The sequence below is a fragment of the Lathyrus oleraceus genome, chromosome 1, assembly GCF_024323335.1.
Source record: "Lathyrus oleraceus cultivar Zhongwan6 chromosome 1, CAAS_Psat_ZW6_1.0, whole genome shotgun sequence".
NCBI classification, from domain to species: Eukaryota; Viridiplantae; Streptophyta; class Magnoliopsida; order Fabales; family Fabaceae; genus Lathyrus; species Lathyrus oleraceus.
In genome coordinates this window covers 10,547,295-10,570,863 of record NC_066579.1, presented here as the reverse complement: position 1 = coordinate 10,570,863, position 23,569 = coordinate 10,547,295, and the positions used below count along the sequence as shown (strand labels likewise).

The 23,569-nt window shown below is 34.8% G+C and overlaps 2 protein-coding genes and 1 non-coding gene across 6 annotated transcripts; 2 read left to right on the top strand and 1 right to left on the bottom strand.

Moving 5' to 3' along the window:
• Positions 1–7,310: 7,310 nt before the first annotated feature.
• LOC127116556 (small nucleolar RNA R71) lies at positions 7,311–7,417 on the top strand. Its single transcript, XR_007801381.1, has one exon. It is a non-coding gene; the product is annotated as a small nucleolar RNA R71 (small nucleolar RNA).
• A 5,667-nt stretch (positions 7,418–13,084) lies between these two features.
• LOC127124952 (BTB/POZ domain-containing protein At1g04390) lies at positions 13,085–19,339 on the bottom strand. Of its 4 annotated transcripts, none has more exons than XM_051054184.1 (8): positions 19,078–19,338; positions 18,835–18,973; positions 17,475–17,976; positions 17,225–17,358; positions 16,696–17,144; positions 15,376–16,512; positions 14,427–14,579; positions 13,085–13,883 (listed from the first exon to the last, which is right to left on the bottom strand). In XM_051054184.1, the coding sequence occupies exons 1-8, from the start codon at positions 19,188–19,190 to the stop codon at positions 13,439–13,441; spliced, it is 3,072 nt and encodes a 1,023-aa protein (XP_050910141.1). In that variant the 5' UTR covers positions 19,191–19,338; the 3' UTR covers positions 13,085–13,438. The 4 variants fall into 4 exon arrangements, with proteins under 4 accessions (XP_050910141.1, XP_050910156.1, XP_050910149.1 ...); XM_051054199.1 differs by having other exon boundaries at positions 15,865–16,512; XM_051054192.1 differs by lacking the exon at positions 19,078–19,338 and having other exon boundaries at positions 18,870–18,973.
• Positions 19,340–21,166: 1,827 nt separating this feature from the next.
• Positions 21,167–23,339, top strand: LOC127087250 (GDP-fucose transporter 1-like). The gene is made up of 4 exons (XM_051028116.1): positions 21,167–22,142; positions 22,364–22,481; positions 23,131–23,213; positions 23,328–23,339. The coding sequence occupies exons 1-4, from the start codon at positions 21,207–21,209 to the stop codon at positions 23,337–23,339; spliced, it is 1,149 nt and encodes a 382-aa protein (XP_050884073.1). The 5' UTR covers positions 21,167–21,206.
• The last annotated feature ends 230 nt before the right edge of the window (positions 23,340–23,569 follow it).

Sequence of the window (23,569 nt, the reverse complement as noted above, 5' to 3'; positions counted from 1 at the left end):
GTCTGACTGCATATATGGAATGGTCTCCATGCACTGGAACGGCTGTTTTGGAAAAGAAACAGTCAAGAGCTATAAAAGGTATTCAAAGATAGTCTGAGATTTTGTTGGTGATTCTCTGACTGTTTCTCAGCAAAAATAAATGCATCTTGACCAAGCATTTATTTCTACCGGAAATTCCTAGGCACGGGCAGGGCTATTTAAAGGATGCAATAGCCATCTTCCTCTCACAAGAAAAACACTCCATTCTCAGAATCATGGGGTATGTTAAGGTTTGGGCAAGCTGCGCCTGGATCTGGTTTTGTGAAGGGTGCCTTTACAAATGTTTAGCTAAAAAGGGGGAGAGAAATATAGTCCTGGGGATGAGAATGTACCAGAAGAAAGCCAACTGTGGATGTGGCAGCAAACAGAAGTTGGCATCAGGCACAAAATCCACCAACTGGGGTTTCCACTTGTGTCTTGTGATCTGAGTTAAGAAGACAGTTGTGCCTTGTGATCTGAGTTACATTGTCTATGTACTCAGCATTACATATTCTTCTGGAAGCTCTCCGGTTGAGGGGAAGGGTTCTGGTACAACTGAGTAGTGTCCCACTTCTTCCTCATGTACACCAACATTGGTGTTCATGGTGGGGGAGATAATAACAGAGGATTATTTGTTTTAGCTAAAATTTGCCAAAGGGGGAGATTGTTAATACCTCAGGATTGGCATTAATTTTAGAGAACAAATAATGTAATCACCTCTGTTGGTTTAATATGTTGGGTTGAAGAAATTCAACATCTGGACCAACATGTCATGAACGATGTCACGACATCAGGTCTGTGACATCGCACATGTGTAGGAAACTGAATTAATTAATTCAGTATATGTTCTGGGATCAGCAAGGATATCTGGTGAATATCCTAACTCCCAGGTGGAGGTCTTGAAGACTAAATCAGAAGATATATAGGCTCAAAATATGGAGATATATATGGAGAGAGTTTAGGAACTTGAAGACCTTGTTTGTAGCAGAATTTTTCTGCTGAAGTTGCAACAGTAAAGAACAAGTCTGCTGCAACTTTCTGAAGGCCCAAATCCAGTTGGGTGATTAGGTTATAAATAGCTGATTGTAATCTAGTTTTTGTAAGCCTCTTAGAATGAATTTTTAGGGGGTGTGTAAGGTAAACCTCCCAATCTGTGGGAAGGTTACCATGTGTTTCTCAGTGGTAAACCTGAGAGTGTTTGTTACTCAAAGCCTGTAGGCAAGAGTGATTATGTTCTTGAATAAAGCTGTGAAGCAAGTTCAAGGTGTTTGCACATTACATTGTATTTGTAGTGATAGGAATGGAAACTGGAGGTTTCTATCTAGGAGTTCCTAGATATAGATTGCATTGGGTAGGGATTAAGTGATGAGTTGTAAACGGGGGAGTTTAACTCTGAATTGATACTACTAATAGTGGATCTTCTTCCTGGCTTGGTAGCCCCCAGATGTAGGTCATGTTGGACTGAACTGGGTTAACAATTTCCTGTGTTTGTTTACCTACTGCATGTTATAATCCTGCCTGCCATAATTCAGGTTGTGTTACAGTCTGCCAATCAAGTTAATAACAAACCTGATACATAGCCTTCTGTTGGAATGTCAATCAGAATGTTTTGACATTCATCAACAACAGCACATACTGTTTAATAAGCTGATGAATTCAGTTCAGTATGTAGTGAAGTCTGGTTTTCAAAAGCATATCAGACCTGGCCAAAAGAGCATTGTGAAACTGTCAAACTGGATGTCTTGACAGTTCTTCCAGTAAGCTGATACTGAAGTAGAGATTGATTGGTCTTTTATAGTACAACAAATTTAGCAGTCTGTGTTCAGGAACTAAACAGACTGAGCATATGGTTCTGGGCCTGAATGTCAAACTGAATGTTGTGACATCCATTCCTGACAGCATATGCTAAATTGTTGGATGGTTAGTTTTTTCTGTTTCAGGATTTTTCTCAGGCTATTCTTCAGGAATCCACCAGCTGATCTAAAATCTAGGAAACTAACAACTAAGCTACAATTAATGAACCTAACAAATAATCTATTTGTTAGCTCCTTAATAAGTGGAGATTAGTTTAACTTGTTACAACCTTTAATCTAGGAAATACAAGTACATGACCAACAAACTGGAACAATGTAACTGATGATGTCCAAAACAGGATTGAGACATCGTGCTGATAACTGTGTAGGAAAACAACAGTAGTGAATGTTATGGTGCACATAACTAAGTGTTCCTCCATTCTAGGATGACATAGAAGGAGAGGATGTGACACTGTGAAAGGGTGCACATTAGTACAGAGTGTAATAACTGTCTTGCTGTATTAGGTACAATGTTAGATCAGATGTCATGACGTAAAGTAGAACATCTGAATACTGACTACACCAGAATTTCAAAATCAATGAATCAAACTTCTTTAGCCAATTGAAGCACATGAATGGATCATAATTAAGCACTTGAGGACCTTGAATCATATTTCAAACCATTAGATCATGTCTTGGTCAAAAAGTCAACATCAGAGAAATCTTGATCAAAACCCTAATTTAGGCATCAGATGAATTTGGAACTTGTTGATCTTGAATTGGTGCAATCTTGAACTTGATTATGATGAATGGAAATCACTTGATTATTATGAATGATTGAAAAGCTTGAATTTCTGAGGAATGCCCATAATCTTGACCAGTCAATCACTTGAGCTCCTTAAACAACACACCTACCTTGTGAAAGAATCAAAAAAGATAAAACATATTTTTTGTATTTTCATAAGGTTGGTAATGCATAAAAGACACACACGTGAGATGTTTGATTCTATGCAAATGGTGAAAATGAGATGGGATCTTAGGGGTAAAAATTAGGGTATGACACGGGGCTTATTTCAAGGTGGCATAATTTGTGAGAGTTGGCTTAAACCTTTGGAGCTAGGTATCTAGTTTTTCTTATGTTATCATTTCATTTTCGTAAAACTCTTTGCTTTGTTCTATTGGTACTAGAGATGGTCTTTTTCATTTTTTTTTTCTGAAGAAGTTATTTTAACTTTCTTTGTTTCCTTTTCATAAATTTTATTATTATTATTTTTTGGACCAATTTCTCTAGTACTCCAACCCCAAAATTAAACTTCGCTCACTTCCAAGAGCAACCCCAAACTTATTCTTTTGATTGCAACAAGGAAAATAAAAATTATTCCTAACTCCAAAGAAAAGGTGGAAAGATTTAATCTTTCAAATCATAGGATAATTAATTTGGCTATGTCATTGAAAGAAGGGATAAGACTCAAAGTGATTTGAAAAGGATATAATACTAAAATTGGGTTGAATTAAAAAGGCTCGGATTTTATGACAAAAAGTTCACCTTAATGTGTATTTATTTAACTAATCAACTAATTCATAAAATTCACGAATTCTATAAAACACAATTGCATGGATACACTCAATAGAAGAAAAAGTAAACAATGGAATAATTTGGCTCAAACATTAGTAGCTGAGGTATCTGGAGATTGAGCATAAGTTAATTGATTTTCTTTTCCCTCCTTAACTTTCAATGCGTAAGAGAATTTCCATGATGATCACTTCTATCCATCAATTCTTTTTTTGGTTCATCTATTCATTGGTAAAGTTACAAATTATAAATCTAAAAGAAATAACAATCGCAATCTCATTTATTAAGGCAAACAAAAGATAAGCAACACAAAGGGGAAGAGTAATTATGAGTATTATTACTTTTCATTGGATCTCAGAAATTAGAAATTTGCTCAAATAAATCAATTTGTCACATGTTCTTTTTTCACATTTTATTGGCGGAAAAGATCTTGCATTTCAGTCATTATGTTGTTGAAGTCTCTATTTTGCCTGGCCCATTCTTCTCTCATATATTCCCTCCTTCTTGTTGGTCCTGGTCTTGATTTCTAAAATAAGTCTCCATGTATTCAGCACTTGCAAAAAGTGCTCTTAAATTTGTACCAGGCATATGATTTTGTTGTTGATCATAGAAGTATTAGAATATTGGTTCAAATATGGGTGGTTCAGCATATAAGGTGGGTGAAAGCTCTATTTCCCATCCTGTCCTGCCCATTGCACGTGCTTCCATTCTCTTTTGGAGCTCTGATGCTTGCTGACCAGGTTGTATTGGTACTCCTCGTTGCTGCTCTCCTGGCACATATAATTGTTCATTTGCCCCCTCTTGGTTGTTGTTTGAACCTTGTTAGACTCCTCTCTACTGTTGGTGTGCTTGAAATTTACTCATGGCGCTTGAGGTGATCAGTGATTTCAAAACTAATATCTCGTTGTCCAGATGAGTGGACACTCTAGATAACTTGCGTAACTCATTAATAGTACAAAAATGTCCACAAGCTCGTTGTGGTGCGTCAACCATGCATCTGTTATTACGACAAATTAAATGCCCTACATCAATTGGTTCACTATTCAAGAGGGTAAATAGTCCTAAGCACCACTTTACAATAAACTCAGATTCGTTAGATGTAGCTTCTAAAGTTTGCACAAAGAAAGATTCCCATGCTCTAGAAATTGGGCAAACTTGAGCGGTGTTAAGCTACAACACAAGACCATGCACAATGACCCATTCAGTCCCAGATCTACAAAAGGCATCTAACATTTCTTAGCCTAAAATTTCATCTATTTGAGGAGTAGTTCTCCTCTTACGCCTAATAGTACATTCCTCAGGGGGTTGAAGATTAAGAAGAGAATTAATAACACAAGCACTAAAATCAACATACTTACTTCGCACGTATGATGTATACGAGTTGGAATCATGATGAGCATCATTTTCATAAAATTCTAATCCAATAGACTTGTTAGTTTCTTGGATTAAGTTTTTGAATCTTACCCATTGCCTTTGTTGAAGCGTTGCTACCAACTCGTCGTACCCTCCCAAATCTTTGCAGTTGAATGCCATTTCCCTCATTATATGATAGCTAGACAATTTAAGATACATCTCATCATTGGCCTCAAAATAAAATTTGTAGTTTGGGAAGGTAGGTGCATCTGGTGTTGGTTGAGGGTTCGAGGTTGATGGTTGTGATGCTCGTGAGACTCGACTTCTTTTTGTAGCCATGCTAACTATAACAACACAAACACAACAAAATATTTCCAAGAAAAGAGAATATAGTTGGATTAGTGAGAAGAAAGTGTGTCAGAAACCACTATATATAGGCGTCATCGTGGCCACGATGCAGTTTATCGTATGCACGATGCTAAAGACTACTTCCAATGGTCTTATATAACAGCTTGATCCAACAGATATTTGTGCAAAAACTATATCACACACATAATACCTTTTATCGCGGGCATGATGCCCTTCTAACGTGCCCACGATGGCACACGAGAGATCTAGTGGCGTTTTCTCTTTCCTTCCTCTTCCATCTACTCTTTTTCCCAACTTTCTCAATTTCCCTCAAATATCATACTATAAAAAAATGAACATGATCAATTGAAATAACATGGAATTTAAATTGCAATGAAGATAAAACTTACTGATAGGTTGCCTCCCATTTAGCACTTATTTACCATCATTAGCTTGACGACCAAGGTCTAAGGTTTATCAGACACAAAGTGTACACTTGCTCCAGTCAAATTTCCTCCGCTAACTCCTTCCTCACTCTTAGTTACCTCAACTTTTTATCAACCATCCAGGTATTCAACATGTTTCATCCATTCCCACGCATCGAAGACTACTTCTTTCTCGTTGAACTTGAAGGTCAATTCACCTAATTCCACATTAATCAGTGATTTTCCGGTTGCCAAGAAAGTCTTTCCTAAAATTACCAAAAAAATTGTGTCTTCATTAATATCCACTATCACAAAATCTATTGGAAACACCAATCCATCCACATCAGCTAGAACATCTTCTATAACCCCATATGGATGAGTAATTGAGAGATCGACCAATTTCATAATCATATTTGTTGCTTTCAGATCTCCTAATTTCAGTTTTTTGAATAGTATCATAGGAATTAAGTTAATTCTAGAACCCAAACCACATAGTGCATACGGAATTTTTTTTCTTCTCCTATTGTACAAGAAATGGTAAACCTTCCAGGATATTTCAACTTTGGTAGAAGTTTTCTTTTGAGTAAAACACTACACTCTTTTGTTAAAGCAACAATTTCACTTATAACCGCTTTCTTATTTCTGGACATAAATTATTTCATGAATGTAACATACTTAGGCATCAATTCTAATATTTCATTAAACGAGATACTTACTTGGAGTTTTGTATGCATCTCTTTGAACTTCTTGAAAAGTCCTTCTTCAATTGTTTCCTTTTGTTTCTTCCTTGTGATTGGGTACTGTGATTTGAGATAGTAAGCTAGTTCAGGGATATGATCATTTAGGATTTGCTTCTTAGTCCTTCTCAAACATGAGTTTCTATCTATCAATTTATCAAGTGTATCCCCCCTCATAGAGTAGTCACTCATTTTTTTACTCACCTCTTTTTACTTTTCCACTTCTACCTCTTCTTCAACATCACATACTTCTTCATAAATTTCATCCTCCCTCCAACTTCGTTCTACCCCATAGCCTAATTCTATGGCTTTACAGGTCTTATCCTTTGGATTGTCAATAGTGTTACCAATAAACCCTCCACTAGAACCTGGTAATAAGGCTACCTGACGAGACAGTTGCCCTATCTGCATCTCTATTTTTTTATTGATGCCTCATGGTTCTTCCTCATGGTCTCATGTTGCTTATTTACTTGTTTGAAGTTGATTTGAGTTACCGAATGAATTTGTTAAGAGTTTCTTCAAATGGTGATAGTTTCCTCTAGAATGGATTCTGTTGTGCTTGTTGGATACCTTGATTAGCATTCAAAGTTTGATTATTGCTTCATTTAAAGTTGGAATAATCTTTCCAACCTGGGTTTTAGGTGTTGGAGTAGGGACTATTCTTCTGAAAATTTGCAAGTTGAACTTCTCCGTTTGACCATCCAAAAGAACGCATCCCATTTGCATGTCCTTCTCCATAAAAATCACATTTCAAGAATTATGCCTAGCATACATTGGCTTGATTAAGGTTGCTTTCTGCCAATATTTTATTCAGGAGTTTGATTCGAGCAAGCAATGCAATATGAGTGTCGAGAGTTAACACACCCTTTAGGTTACCTGTTGTTTCAACTTTGACTCCCCTTTCGATCTTGATCGATATTCGTTCGAGCAAACCTTCTCAACTAATTCTTTTACCTGTCCTTCGGTCAAGGTTTGAATGGTACCTCCAACTGAGGCATCTAATATCATTTGTGTCTGACTTCTGATCCCTTTAATAAAATTTTGCATTTGTTCCATATTGCTTATATTATGATTTGGACACCTTCTTAATAACATTTTGAACCTCTCCCATGAATCGTACAAGGACTCTGTCTCTTGTTGTTTAAAATTAGTGATTTTGGATCTTCTTTTAGAAAATTAGGTGGTGGTGAAGAACCTCTCCAGAAATTTGTCTTTTAACTCTTTCCAGGTATCAATAGTGTCATTGCAAACATAAGACAACATCTAGATGTAAGAATCAAAGACATAATCATGCACACTTAAAAAGATAATGGCCGCGTATCAAATATGCAATAATTAGAGACATAATATTCAGATGCCATATACATTATATGACATGACAACATGAGATTCAAGTCAAATTTCATTTTTTACGTGACATATTTCCTGTTTTAGATTAACACATTAAATCTCATTACCATTGATTACATCAAATATCGCAAAATCATCATTAAATGCCATGAAGGAGTCTATCCTTGTTTTTGTTTTTTTTCAATAATCAACTGAATTTTAGGACATATACTTCCAATATACCTCTACAATAATTCATTTTGACTAGTTATCCTTTTTGACAGGTTATGTTTGATTCCTTTCAATAGTATGATTATTGACTTACTTATGTATTATTGTATTATTGCTCTATTAAAGACCTCACATTATTTACATGCATGTCATGTCTTGAAGCGTCACCTTCTCCAATATCGTGAAAGTATTTCCATCATGTCCTTCCAAACACCTTCATCTAAGGCTTTCATCCATAACATGGCAACTCAAGGATAAAATCCACACTTATTTTTAACATGTCAATGCTAAACTTTGTTAATTAAGGTCTCTCAAAAACAAATGACTAAAAGACTGTATTGTTTTTGAATTCCTAGTGATATAATTACTACACAATTTTAAAAAGAAAGAAAAATGATAAATATAGTGCATGTGATATTCTTTAAAGAGATACCAGATTTACATCTTCAATGTCTACATCTAATACATGCAAATGACTTTTAAAGATACTACATTTCTTAAATCTGTGGGTCTTGTGGCAAGGATCCCTTGCAAAGTAATAACAAAATAAAAATTTATCAAAATAACTGCAATAGTGGAAAATGAAATAAAATAAAGGAATAGTACAAACTATTAACTATTTAAAACATTTCCTAAAGAGAAAATTTCCTCACCCCCAAAATCACTTCAGATGATACCTCCGGATAATACAGTATTTTTGTCATTTAGATGTGCACTTCTAGACAAAAACAAAATAAAATAAATTTTTGCCTCAAAAATATAATTTATAAACCAACCAAGAAGTAGTTGTCAAATAATATAGATACCTCTAATCACAGACTTTTGATTTCTCTCTAATCCTAAATGAGGTATTTTCTTTCTTCCTTGTGGATGTGGATCCATGTCAATAATCATCTCCCCATCAAGCAATGAATAACGGTGATTCCTCTCTGGTGTATCCTTGAAGGTTTTGCAATTATAAAATAAGCAACAAAAATAAGCTACATTTTGATAGCACTGCATTCAATATCAAGGCCTTCCATACCCTCCCAAAATGGCTCTTCTGGCTTTGCAGAGCAAAGAACAGCATTGATAATCAGACAATAAATGTGTAAATTAAGATTTTAAAGCATTTTACAATTATCAGTTGGAAATATAAACGTGATCAACATATCAATAGAACTTAGTTATCATTTCTAAAACCAATAAATTATACCTTCCAAAGAGTAAAATCACCAGAATTTTTCTTCCTTGAATCAAATAGTAAACCAGATCAGTTATCGCCTAGATCTCAACTAGATAATTTCCAATATTCTGAAAGCTTTCCAGATCAGCATATCTGTCCATATCAACAATGTAGGCATGCCCAATACTAAGAATCTGTCAACATGTTAACTGATTAACAATGAATCAGTACTAGATTTTTGAATCATAATAGAGAAGCATTTCATATACAAATGACACATCTCAGAATTTGGATTAAGAGACAAACATAACCTCACAAAACCGGATGTTTAAGGTAAGGACTGCCCAAGCCTTATAACATTACTAGATGCAAATGGATGTTTACTGTAAAGTATAATTCATATGGGACAATTGAAAGGTACAAGGCTCGCTTGGTGGCTAAAGATTTTACTCAGGCCTATGATATAGACTACTCAAAGACATTTGCTCATATTGCAAAATTGACCACTGTCAGAATTCTTTTATCTCCTACTGCTAACCTGAATTGGCCCTTACATCAGTTAGATGTTAAGAATGTCTTTCTTAATGGCTCTAGAAGAAGTATATATGGACATTACTCTTGACTTTGAAAATAAATTTGGATCAAATGTATGCAAACTAAATAAATCTTTGTATGGATTAAAGCAGTCCCCTAGTGCTTGGTTTGAAAAATTAACTCAGTCCATGAAGAAACAAGGGTGCATTCAAGGACAGACTGACCACACCTTGTTCACAAAGTTCTTCCACGATGGAAAAGTTGTTGTCCTGATTGTTTATGTCAATGATATTGTCCTTACTGGAGACGATACAGTGGAAATGGCAAGAGTAAAAGAGAATTGGAAGTAGACTTTACAATCAAGGACTTGAAATTCAAGAGATATTTTCTAGGTATGGAGGTTGCTCGGTCAAAGAATGGTATTGTGGTTTCACAACAGAAATACATTCTAGACTTATTGAAAGAAACAGGAATGAGTGGATGTCGTCCTGCAAATACCCCTATGGATCCCAATGTTAAACTTTGAGGAGAAGGTAATGTTTCTGTTGATACTGGAAGATATCAAAGATTGTACCTATGTTTGAGGTAATCTTGTGACATGGAGGAACAAGAAACAAGGGGTTCTAGCAAGATGTAGTGCAGAAGTCGAGTTTAGAGCTATGTCTCAAGGTATTTGTGAAGGATTATGGATCCTTAGAGTCCTAAAAGAACTTAAGATGAAAATTGAGCTTCCATTGAAATTATACTCTAACAGTAAAGTTGCTATTAGCATAGCTCATAACCCAGTTCAGCATGATAGAACCAAGCATATTGAGATTGATCGGCACTTCATAAAAGAGAAATTAAATGCTGGAATCATATGTCTACCTTTCGTGACTTCAAGTTAGTAAACTGCGGATATCCTGACCAAAAATTTGACAAGACCTATCTTTGAGCATTTGATAGACAAGTTGGACATGATAGATATCTATGCACCAACTTGAGGGGGTGTTGGAAAATATTTTATTTCCCGTTTGATTATTTCCGTTTATTCTCTAGGAGAGAATTAATTGTAATGATTATATTCTCACTATATAAATCAGCCTTTGGTTGAGAAATAAGACATAACAGCTTTTTACCTATTATCTTCAATAGCTTATATTTAAGACTACCAAATATAAATACTTTTTTTTTTCTTATATTTGAGACTAGGAGGAATATCATTCATCGACGAGCGTCTCCAAACAATATTAATGTAAGATTTCTTAGAATCAAAATATGAAAAACAGTGTGTTTGTTGATCTTCTCGTGTTTCACTGCCAAAGTAATATATACGGAACAGAATGGTAATCATATCAATTATTCGGGTCATTTGCTTTGAGTTTTGGTTCCATGGAAGGAGGCAAACAATTATGAGTTAACATATCTTGACAAAATTCTGCACATTAGTGCCAGCTCAAATTAGATCTTCTCATAACTCCTTTAGTATAGCAATTATATTTGAAAATTGCAGACTAAGATCCTGTTATATCAATTATAAGCAGCGTGCACTTCAAACATGAAATAAGAAAATATAATCAAAATTCCAATCCCTAAAACGATCCTAAGGTCAAAACTGTATATTGATTAAGAGTACTATTAATAGGAACAAAACGGTCAAAAGACAAGGACTTATATAGACCAATAGGCTTATTTTCACAGAGACATAATTACGATCCATCATTAACTTGAACTCATCAAGGATGATTCCCTGAGAATCTCATTTCCTCTTGCACCAGGCATAAAATAACATTAAGTGTCTAGTTCTGAAGATTGCATGCTGAAGTTTTTGTTTATCTAGCTCTGTTAATATTTTCAACAAGTTAAAAGCTTACCCTAATCAAACCATAGTTAGAATGAAGTTATTAAATCAGGGGCCTAGAAAAATCTGAAGATACATTACTAAAACATGAATGAAAATGCCTAAATTGTGCCCGTTTATATAAAATCACTAAGAACCATTAACAATGTTTTTTTTAAGATCAGTGGTAGCAAGTAAGCTGATAAAAAAAAAAGTAATCTTGGGAAATATAAGAAGAGGTATAAGAAAAAAAAAGAAAATAGACACTCACTATGTCATCTACTTCAATAAAATTGTAAATAAGGAGAAAGAGAGGAACCTGTAACAAGAGCTGATGTGTCTTCTCCTGTGAAGTTCAGACTAAGAAACTTAAAACTAGTGAACTTATTTGTTTTCCTAAGATCTTAAATAAAGTGAGCCCAAAAAAGTTAATTATATGTATAATTTTATAGAATCAAGTCAAGCTAACAAAAACAATAATAAAATAAAGAAACAACGATCTTTGTATGATTGGATGAACACTCTAAAAGACCACACATTACATCATTTAACCCAAAGTTTAAATGGAATTAATTTGAAACTTCAAACGTGATTTCACAGTTAATGAGAAACGTTAAATAATAGAACCTGTTCACGAAATTTCCACTTCTAATTTTCTATTTAGGGATTTGAAATTGAAAGGGAGAAGCAGAAGAAACCAAGATAAAAACTAACAAAGTTTTGTTTCACCACAAGAGATGTCTGCAACTTAAAAACTCATTTTAGGCCATACCTCATCCAATGTGAGACCCTCAACATAGATCCTCAGTTTATGTCCTAAAATATTTAGTTTCTAATTTTAGAGTATCTTATATTATCTCCTGGAATTAGTTTCTATGTTCAACGTTTCCAGGTCATACTGGTGCATAATTTGAGTAGCCCAAAATTAGTGGCCCAAAAGATTTTGAAGAGCATCTAATACCATTTGATAAGTATCCAAAAACTTGGATAACCCTCCCTTAAAAGGTATCTATCAAAGGAGAAGAATCAATCTACTTAGACACTCCACCAATTATTTCAAATTTCTCAATGTGGGACTTGAGCATTCCATAATACTCAAGTACCTATCATAGAACTGCCACTAAGAACATATATTGAGTATTTTAGTTTCTCTGCTATAAGTAGTTTCTCCACATAATGTCTCAATAGGCCACATTGGCCTCCACATAGCATCCACATAGTAATTGTATCTTATATTTCCCAATGACAGATAAAGACCATTTTACCAAAGAAAACAAATAGTGGATTGATGTCCTTTATTTGAGCAAACGGTTCATCAGTCTCACTATCATTGATCTAACCTAAGAGATGACTATCAGTCAATTTAGGTGTAAAATCTCTTATGAGGCAAAAAAGAAAAAAGAAATAGATGTATAAACCTGAAACTGAAGAGTTTATAATTGTCATCACATTGTTGAGATGCATTTAATTAGTGCCAGTCAAACATTTAATGATTGTAATGTCATTTGTTTAGATATCAAGGCACGCTTCCAATTACAACTATTTATGAGGACAGTTGTGTTTTTCTGATTGTGTTTACTATCATTGCAGGATGGACGTTGAGTGTAGTTAAGGTTCTTGGGAAACCCATAAGTTCATGTGAAGCACAAGAAAAATATACTTTCTTTTTTGACTTAAAACAAGAAATATATACTTCTGAATTCTAATAATCAATATTAGAGTATTAGAATATACTCTAATAATCAACAAAGCATAAAAGTTTCATTTCAAACATTGTTTTTCATTCTATAATGATTTTTGAGTTTACAACAGTATCTATACATGAACCCAAGCTTTTCTTGCAGGCAACTGACAGGACTTTGCAGAACTACAACATTATAACTCCTAACTAACTGTAACAGTTACCTAACAAAAACTGTAACAGAGTCCAACACCTCAGAATAAGGGTTGCTTTGAAAAACTTCATACTCTAGGTCCACTATAAACTTTCAAATTAAAAAAATAATTGAGAAATGTCAGCATAACTAGCATGACGGAAAAAAATTTCAGCTCCTACAAAATTTTACAACACACCTGAATCTCCTGCACTGTGAATCATCTTGAAGGGTATACATCACCTAAAGCGTTTTTCACCTTCATGGTTAAGTTCAATAGAAGCAGAATAAATGAAGTGAACTAGTGCCTCATCAAATTCTTCAAGTTCACCAGAATCCCGTAATTGCCTATACGAAGGAGCCATGAGATTTGCCGCAATGTCAACCAACTTCCACAAAGAGAGCTTATAAGCCATTTTAATTATTTTAATGGACAACTGCTTAGAAGAACCAAGACAAGACATAATCGCATTCCAGCAGGCTTCCTGAATACTTTCCAAAATCCAGAACTCACCAAGCCAACAAAGCTCCACATATTGCTGCAAATGGAATAGCTTTTCTTGATCATCCATGTTAACCCACAAACAACCAGAAGGGGGATTCGGCAGCTCATCAGAGTAAAACCAATGTACTAGCTTAACCAATGCTTCCCAGCTAATATCAACCTTAATGACTTGTGAATGACTGCAAAAATAAATAACATCTAAGGCAGACCCTCAAAGGAAACAGATATAGATCAAAATGCAAAAGGGCCAGAAAATTAAAAGCAAACAAAGAAGATAGCGATGGACAATTTATCATCAAAAATGGAAAATCATTGCTTCAAATTTTCAAGGATGTCCTAAAAGAACTCAAGCGTTGAAATAGAGTTAACATTTCATGGTTCAGGTCCTTTCAACCATTAAGTTTGAAATTCAAGACTCAAGAACATGCACTGAAGAGTTTTCAAACAATACTTTATCAGAATATGCCTGTAAAGAGTAGATTTGAAACTCGGGCCTTAGTCACAATTTAACCACATGACAGGTTACACAGACATTGGTCAGCATATGACATAAACACACATGCATATCTTCTTTTTGACTGTGTTTCTCAATTTTCATGTGCTCCAACTTCAATAATACATACACAGCATTTACTTTGAACTTCTAGGTGTCATCTTCATCATTTGTATACCAGAAAAATTGTAAATTACATAAACTATCAATTGTCTAAATCAACAATCACCTCTCTTGCATTCCTGATCTGAACAAACCCTGTAAATAGTCACAGCCAGACTGCAATATAACTTTGTGAGCATGCAAATGTGGTACTGGGTGAGAACATATATTACATGTCCATCCAACAAACTCATTCGATTTAGCTTCTATTATGACATCACTGAAAACAGAAATGAACAAAATCAGAATTTCTCTCCCAAACTACTTAGCAAATGTTAGCAATAATCACTGTAAACATTTATCACTGTAAAAATCTTTTACTTCCCTAAAATGACAAGCCGATAAATTTCTATCAATATTGAAGCTCCAATCAGTATGGATTTAAATTTAACTAACAGTTGTTTTGCTATTGTTAAGAGTCCCACATCGGACAATATATGGCCTGAACATGAGTTTATAAATGGGGGCAATCCTCACTCTATCAACCGGTTTTGTAGGGTTGAGTTAGGCCCGATCACATTTCTTAACATGATATCAGAGCCTCGTTGAAGATCCGGTGGGCCACCTATTATGGTTTCCGCTATCGGACCACCCACCATTTATTTCCACGCTCCAGATATTCAGTCCTGGGCGTGAGGGGGTGTGTTAAGAGTCCCACATCGGATAATATATGGCCTGAACATGAGTTTATAAATGGGGGCAATCTTCACTCTATCAACCGGTTTTGTAAGGTTGAGTTAGGCCCGATCACATTTCTTAACAGCTATAAACTGTGTAATACAGTGACATTAGGTAGCAAGTCTCAGCAACAGTTTCCAAGTTTAATAGTCCTTTCAGTAAAGTAACTCTCTTTGAAAAATGCGGAATGAACCTAGTAAAATATCACAGAAGCTACTGAATTATATATGAAAGGAAATAATATGGATATAGACATGGACGGACAAGAAAATATAGAGTCATCAATCTCATGCAACCTCTAGATATCTAGAAGAATCTGGTCAAGAAGCAAACCATACAAAAAGTAACTTCCGGCTGAATCAAGAGATGAAGTAAGATTAAAGCTGGGGAAAGGTGCACCCCACTTTGGAGATTGTCTACAAAGCAGTTGCAAGAGAGGTTGTAGATTGCAACGCTTAGCAAGAATTTTGAGCTTCTTTACAGTTTCTTCTTCTGCTGCATGCAAGTGTCCCCAATACACATATTCCAACAATAACAACAATGCTTCATAATCAACATGAGAAGAATAACGAACTTCTCTCACTGTCTCTCCAACAAAATGATCTGTTATTTCTTTAGAACTCTTACTACTAGATAACACTTCAGAAGGTAGAAGTGATGGACATCGAACAGCAAGAATAACACCATGAACACTCACAGAATCCCCATTTACTACAATGAGTCGCAAATCTGCATATTCTTCCTTATTAAGAGATTTCCCAATCCTTTTGGAAAATTCATTTGGGAAACCATAAAATCCAAAATAACTTAGAATATAAGAAACATACCATTTCACTCCAGGACTGAAAGAGTTGCTACTACAGATCTCATGAAGTTTGTTAACTAACTCAGTGTTAATGTTTGTCACCTCTCTAGTAAATTGCTGAGGATTGTCTGGTAAAAGGCAACACTGATGAAGAAATTCAGCTAAGCCCCACAGACCATAAAATAAGAGGCTATTGGAACCCTCCCAGCCTCCTTTACCAATCCAGCAACAAGACCTTTTATGGAATACAGTATGCAAATGAGGAGCAACTTCAGGCCTTTCCACACGAATATCATTACTTAGGCATCGTTGCACAAGAAGAACAACAGCCTTTATCCCTTTGCTTTCTATGATACATCTTTGATACTGTGGTAAACTTGAAAGACAGGTCAACCCAATTAAGTTAATAACAAGTTGAAGTTTATCAAATGAACTATAGCTTTTTAGGGATGCTATATAATCTAGGGTGTGTAGTGAGTTTTTCAAGCATGGATTGCCTTTGACCTTTAGTATATCAGATAATACAAATCTAGCATGTGAAGAAATATAATTACATGGAGAATATATCATCATTAGAACAGCCCTTGATACTGGTTCACTTTGAAAATTATCATCAACATCATTTTGACATATCCGGCACCATTTTTCAATTGCTTCCACAAAAGTGAAGCTGCAGAAAAAGGAAAAATTTGCACAGCATTAACGCCATGAAGGTGTAATAAATGTTCAGCTATGAGATTTTAGAAATATTAACAGTGGTAGTAAGAAACTATACCATAGAATACATTATAGTACCAATATATACATACATTTGAAGTCATCAAAAAACGATAATGGAAGAAATCCAGCTTACCAAGCACACAGAATTAGTAAGTTGATGTGGAGTTCACTCTCATGGGTATAATTGTAAGGGTTTGAGTTTTCTACAAAATGAATTGTAAGCCACCCAAGAATGTCCCACACATAACTCCTCAGACCAACGTGATAATTGACTTTCAGTCCCTCTTTCACCATGGATATTTGTTTTTCCAATGACAAGGCAAATTCAGTTGATTGGTCATGAATATTTTCAATCAGAAGACTAAGGAGGACTCTATCAATTCCTTGTTTCCAAAACCTGATATGATGATCGCCAGCCCAACGAGTAACTAGAGCCAGCTTACATGCTTCTACTAATACAGAACCATAGTTGCTCTCAATTTTTTTGGAACACGGTCCTGTTTCTCTCATTCCACAAATTATGGCATCAACGAGAGCTTCACCACACAAATCCATCACTTTTAAACAATTTTCTTGGGATCTCTAAGTAGGAAAAAGTAATGTTCGTTAAGTACAAGGCTATATATATTCCAATACTCATCATATTAATCAACAACTCTTACCAATAGACATTGAGCAAGCCGAAACCCCTCTATCCGAACATCATGAGGGTTTGATTTTCCCATCGCCTGCACAATCATTTGTAGAAATACTTTTCCACCCTCAATGAGTTTTTGCACTACGGAATCACATAAAGCTGGTAACGAAAAAATAAATCAGTTCGTCTATATACTTGACAATATATGGAGGATAACAAGGAAATACTTTTTTGTTTTGTTGAGGGGAAGGTAAGAGAGGGGTGTACTTTAATACCTAAAGATGTGTACAGCTTTAGAAGAACAAGTTTAATGGAACTATCTGTCTTTGTATGCATGTTTGCTAAAACTTTCATAAGTTCAACATCATTACAAACAGGAAACCTAGATGAAGACCACCTCAACAGTACTGTGCTCAAAAGTGAAGCCATCTCCACAAAATATTCAATTTTCTTGGCACCACAGTCTTTTATATTTTGAACAATGCAAATGGAAATCTCTGTTTCTTTCAGTGCTTCAATAACAGGCTTCTCACTAGTAGCACTCAGATTTGAGATTACCAAATTCAAAGCAGTAGCAGAGGGTATTGCAACTTCTACTTGATGCGAAGATAGCAAGGATGATAGACAATAGACAAGATCCAACAATCGCAATTGCAACTGTTGACTCGGTAAAACACTAACTAACTTCACAGCCACATTCGATGCCATGCTTAACAAGGGCTCACTTTTGCATTGAAGAATCCATAACAATGCTCCCAAAATATCAGCAGCAGATTCCTGATGAAGTAAAGCACATATTTCAATTCCATTAAATAATAGCATACATCAACCAAGAAGGCCAATTAATCTATAATAACCCCTTCTCCCTCCCTCTATGTACATCTGTGATTGCTTATTACTCTTACTTTTTTCGAAGACGTGTGTGATAGAAGATGTCACACTATCCATAGTAAGTTAACATATACAAACTTGTAGCTTACTAACATTCTCTTTTTGTCAACCATGTCATGGGTACAAGGTATTTACATCCGTTTAACAATGACTAATCCTCATTGGAAAATCTATTGGGCACACAATGTAGGTTCTGGCATCCCAATTAGGTTTTTCCCATACAAGAGCTAGGAATCGAATCCCTGATCATCTACTTAAGGTGTCCAGATCTCTTGTCATTCAAATCAACCATATGTTGGTACTAACATACTCCTTCTAAAAGTAAAGTGGGGGTGTTTATTAATGGTATGCCAACTAAAATAGTCATTTTCATTTTAGGAGGAGTACATTAGCCGTTTAGATATTTTAAAACAAACATGAAGAAGCTGAGTGGAACGGAGCGGAACATAACAGAATCGAATAAAAATGTCTTTCTATTGTTTGTACATTTCATGATTGGGAATGAACCAAAATTGTTATTCCGCCTAAATTAGAGTGACAAAATGAGATGAAATGCATTCTGTCAAGTTCCGCTCCATTTCATCCTCTTTTAACCAATCCAAACAAATAGAACATAACCTTGTTACACTCAATTTCATTCCATTCCACCCTATTCCATCCATCCAAACATGTATCAATAAATCTATTAAGTTCCTAATACGAGTATATAGATCTTCTACTTCTCAAAAGATATAGAAAATGCACCTTAACAATGGTATGACGTATGGCACGAGCATCACCTGCTACAGAATCAAGAAACGCAGTAGTTGAACGGAGTACATTTTTCTGCACTTCAATATTGACGCACTGCCACTTCCATCTATTCGTCTTGTCATCAAAATGTCTGTGAAATTTCTACAAATTAGTAATAAAGACATGGATGAAGAAACAAGAGATAGGTTGTGGAAATCTGAAATCTGAAATCTGAAATTGATAAAGGGAGGTGACCTAGTTCCGAGGTTTAAGGCGTGGAGAAGACGGCGATGGAGGGTGAGGATGTGCGAACTGATGGCACGATCGTTTTCTTTCTCTTTTGCTGATTTCGTAGTTGAATGAATCATAATTAAGATAATGGTGTTCGTTTTCTGAGCGACGGAGAGAGAATTGAAGAAGAAATTGTGGAGGAGGTAACTTCAATTCAAGTTCAACTCTCTATATGGTTTGAACACCGCCACAACAATATTTGCCCCATATCAAGTCAAAACCGAAATGGTGATTGTTGCGTATTAACTCCGGTTAAATTTTTTATTTTTTTTTTAATAAATCTTCAAAATTAGTTTTCTTAAGTAAAGTTTTCGATACTACTTCTTTGATATTAAACATAAATTACTATATTTATTATTGAATTAAAATTATTTTATCACATTGAAATAGTTCTTCTCTATAATAAAAGCAAGTACATAATTTATCTTTCACTAATTTATCACCGTTACAAACAAATTATAGGGATATTACTGCAATTATTCCATACATTAGTTACACACTGTTTATATTATTAAAATAAATTTTTCTCATGATTGTGAATTAGTTGGTCTTTCAAGTACATAATTATAATTTAATTTCTATTAATTATTAAATAAAATTAAATGTTTGTTATGATTAATATTTATTAGATTTATTTTTACAAAAATAAATGAATTACGAAAATAAATGAAGTTCTTAAAATGTAGATCTAACTTTTTTTTTATTAATTTAAAAGAATTCTTATAATTTTAGAATCACATCTCTAAAATAAAGTTAAAATGCAAAGAGTTGTGACAGTAGATGATTATGGTATTTTTCATAATTATATTATAACACATTATGTTATGAATAATTGTTTTTATGATCTCTATAAAAGCCATGTGTCTATAAAGTTTTGAATGCATGTCTATTTCTATTATGATTAACTAATAGATATGAGATATCTAATTTTGTGAAATGTCTGTGCAAAACTTAACGAAAATTATTTGTAATATTAAAATTAGTTTATATGACAATAATAATATATTTGCTCTCATGTATGTAATGTACTTTAATAGATATGATTGTGTTTAATATATTAATTAAATAGTTTAAAATTATTTATTCTGAATAATTAATTGAGTTATTGTGTAGTGTTGAAAAATATTTGACATAAGTTTTTGTGAAGATAAAATATAGTGATATGTATTTTTAATTTGCGCCAAATATATTTTATTACGGGGGCATGCAAATAATAATTATATTAGAAGAATCTAATTTGGTGCATGCCTATAATATTTATATATTTGTATGGTGTATTTGAGATGATTTATTTTGTTGTAAAATAACACTTAAATTTTTGGGATACATATACAATTTGAATGACAGAAATAAGTGAAACTGAATTATTATTATTTTGAAATAATTTTAACATTTATTATGTATCTTTGAAATATTGGGGAGAATCATAAAATATTTGAGATATCATAAATCATTACATGTGGTATTTGTGGATTAGTCCTTGTATTTAAATAATATGAGACTGTTTATTAAAATTGATCATATGAAAATAAATATTTACATGTAATTTATTTTTCACTTTTATTGAATTAGTATGTAATGGAGCAGTATATAATGGAACTACGTCAAAAATGACTTTTAACAGCGCATCTTAGACAGCGCTTTTAAAAGAAAGCGCTGTCTAAGGTTAAAATTAAAATAAAACACGGAAAATGTTCCAAAAAAATAATGAAAGCGCTGTCTAAGGGGGGGTCTTAGACAGCGCTTTCTAAAAGCGCTGTCTAAGACCCCCCCTTAGACAGCGCTTTTAGAAAGCGCTTTTAAATATAGACCTTAGTCAGCGCTTTTGATAAAGCGCTGTCTAAAGTCTTTAAATTTAAAAAAAAATTAAAAAAAAAAGCGCTGTCCTCTTTCCCTCTTCATTTTTCCTCTACTCATTCTTCTCCCAATTTACACTTCACTGACACACACACAAACACCAATTTCCTCCAATCCAATCAACCTTAAAAACCCCATTTTTCTCTAGTGTCGGTGATCCACTTCATTTTCAAACACCATAAAAAAATCCCAACCAATTCACACCATTGTTGAATCCTTCAAAAAAAACCGCAACAATGTCATCATCAACCAAGCCACCGCACTACGCCACAAGCGGTTTGGTGATAGGTTACGCTCTCTGTTCAAGCTTGTTAGCGATAATCAACAAATACGCCATCACTCAATTCAACTACCCTGGTCTCTTAACCGCTTTACAGTACCTCACTTCAGCTCTCAGCGTTTACCTTTTCGGAAAATTAGGGTTTCTTCATCACGATCCTTTCACCATTCCGATCGCCAAGAAATTCTTCCCTGCCGCACTCGTTTTCTTCCTCGCTATCTTCACCAACACGAATCTACTCCGTCAGGCTAACGTTGATACCTTCATTGTTTTCAGATCTCTTACCCCTCTTCTTGTTGCTCTCGCTGATACCGCTTTTCGAGGTCAACCTTCGCCTTCTAACCTTACTTTTTTCTCGCTTGTTGTTATTCTTGCTGGTGCCGTTGGTTATGTTGCTACCGATTCGGGTTTTACTCTTACCGCTTATTCATGGGCTTTTGCTTATTTGGTTACGATTACTACTGAGATGGTTTATATCAAGCATATGGTTATGAGTCTTGGGTTGAATACTTGGGGTTTTGTTCTTTATAACAATGTCTTGTCTTTAATGATTGCTCCTTTCTTTTGGTTTCTAACTGGAGAGAATTTTGAGGTTTCGAATGCGATTAATTCGAGTACCGGGAGTTTGTTTGAGATGAATGCGTTTCTTGCGGTTTCTTTGTCTTGTGTGTTTGGTTTGCTTATCAGTTTCTTTGGATTTGCTGCGAGAAAAGCGGTTTCGGCTACTGCTTTTACGGTTACTGGGGTTGTGAATAAGTTTCTCACGGTGGCTATTAATGTGACGATTTGGGATAAGCATGCTAGTCCTGCTGGTCTGGTTTGTTTGCTTTTTACTATAATTGGGGGAGTTCTTTATCAGCAATCGGTTACTGGGAATTGTTCAATGCTATCAGTATGAAAAAACCTTGTTATTCAAATGATGTGATTCAAACTGTTTGCTGAATTTTATGCAGGAATGTTAAATCTGATCTCTGTACTGAACATGAACATAACATGTGATGTTTTTCATTTTCATAGAAATAGTATCAAAATTCTGCATGTGCTTGATATTATGCTTATAAGTATAAGTAAATGATTACTTCAAGCATTACACACTTGGTTAATGTGATGCAGGAGGATTTTGAGGAGCATGCTGCGAAAGTCAAGACTCTAAAAGAGAGTCCATCAAATGAAAACTTGCTTATCCTTTATGGATTGTACAAGCAAGCCACTCTTGGACCTGTTACCACCGGTGAGTTTTCTTTTATTTAAGAAGTCATTTTCAAATCGATATTTCCACTTTTGAATCCTCACTGTCACCTTCCTGCAATAACGAGTGGAGGGTTAGGGCCGGCACAAGCTTAAGGCCGAACAAACCGTTATAAGTTGAAAACAACTTATGGACATGTCATAAGGTATTTCTATAAGATCTTCTAAACAGTTTCGCTAATGTTTATCGCGGTTGCCATGTCATACACTTATCTGATTGGGATTGTGAATTTTCTTCTCATTGCTTAACCCTGATCACGCACTTCGTAATTTAATTAGTTTATTGATTCTTATAGTAGTTTAAAAATTTCCATTAACTATATATGTTATACCATATCACAGTTAGCATTCTCTATTCTCTTTTTTCTTCTATCATAGGATGGTGAAGCTTGTTATCCAAATTTGAAATTTGAAGACTCAATATTTGATTTATTGATTCTATTGAAGTGAGCATGGACGAGACATCAAGAGACTTTTAAAGAGACCCAAGTAGTCGAAGACTTCTATGAGTATATTGCTTTGGTCAGCATTGTAGCCTGATTTTGATGGTATGTTCTGTACTGTAACACTATCTCCATTTGTTCAGGGTTTATCTTCTGGTTGACCACTTTGGAACTGGCTTGACATTGCAGGATTTGTGGCATGGTCTTATTTGCTCATGGCTAGCTGCAAGATCCTGGCTGGTATAATAAGTATCTGTTGGCAGCTTTGCAAGGTAATTCCATAATGCCTTGGCTTATCCATGTGATTGTTGGATTGTCCATAGTGGTTGAGCATGTTGACTAGTTTCATGTTGTGAATGGTTCCAATGTTTACTGACTGGTAGCAGGATTTTGCTTGATGTGCAACTTTGGTTTGCTAGGTCCCATTATGTGCAGGTATGGAGGACAATGCTTCATGGGACTAGGACATGTTGGTCTTAACTCAGTGATTTTTCAGAATGTGTATCCCTAGCTTCATGTAGTTCAGTAAGATCATAGCAGGTCAGTATGCCTTGCAAGGATCTTTCATGATTCTGAATTTTTGTTAAACTCTTGTATTCCACAACCATGATCATGTGTAGTGCAGCTT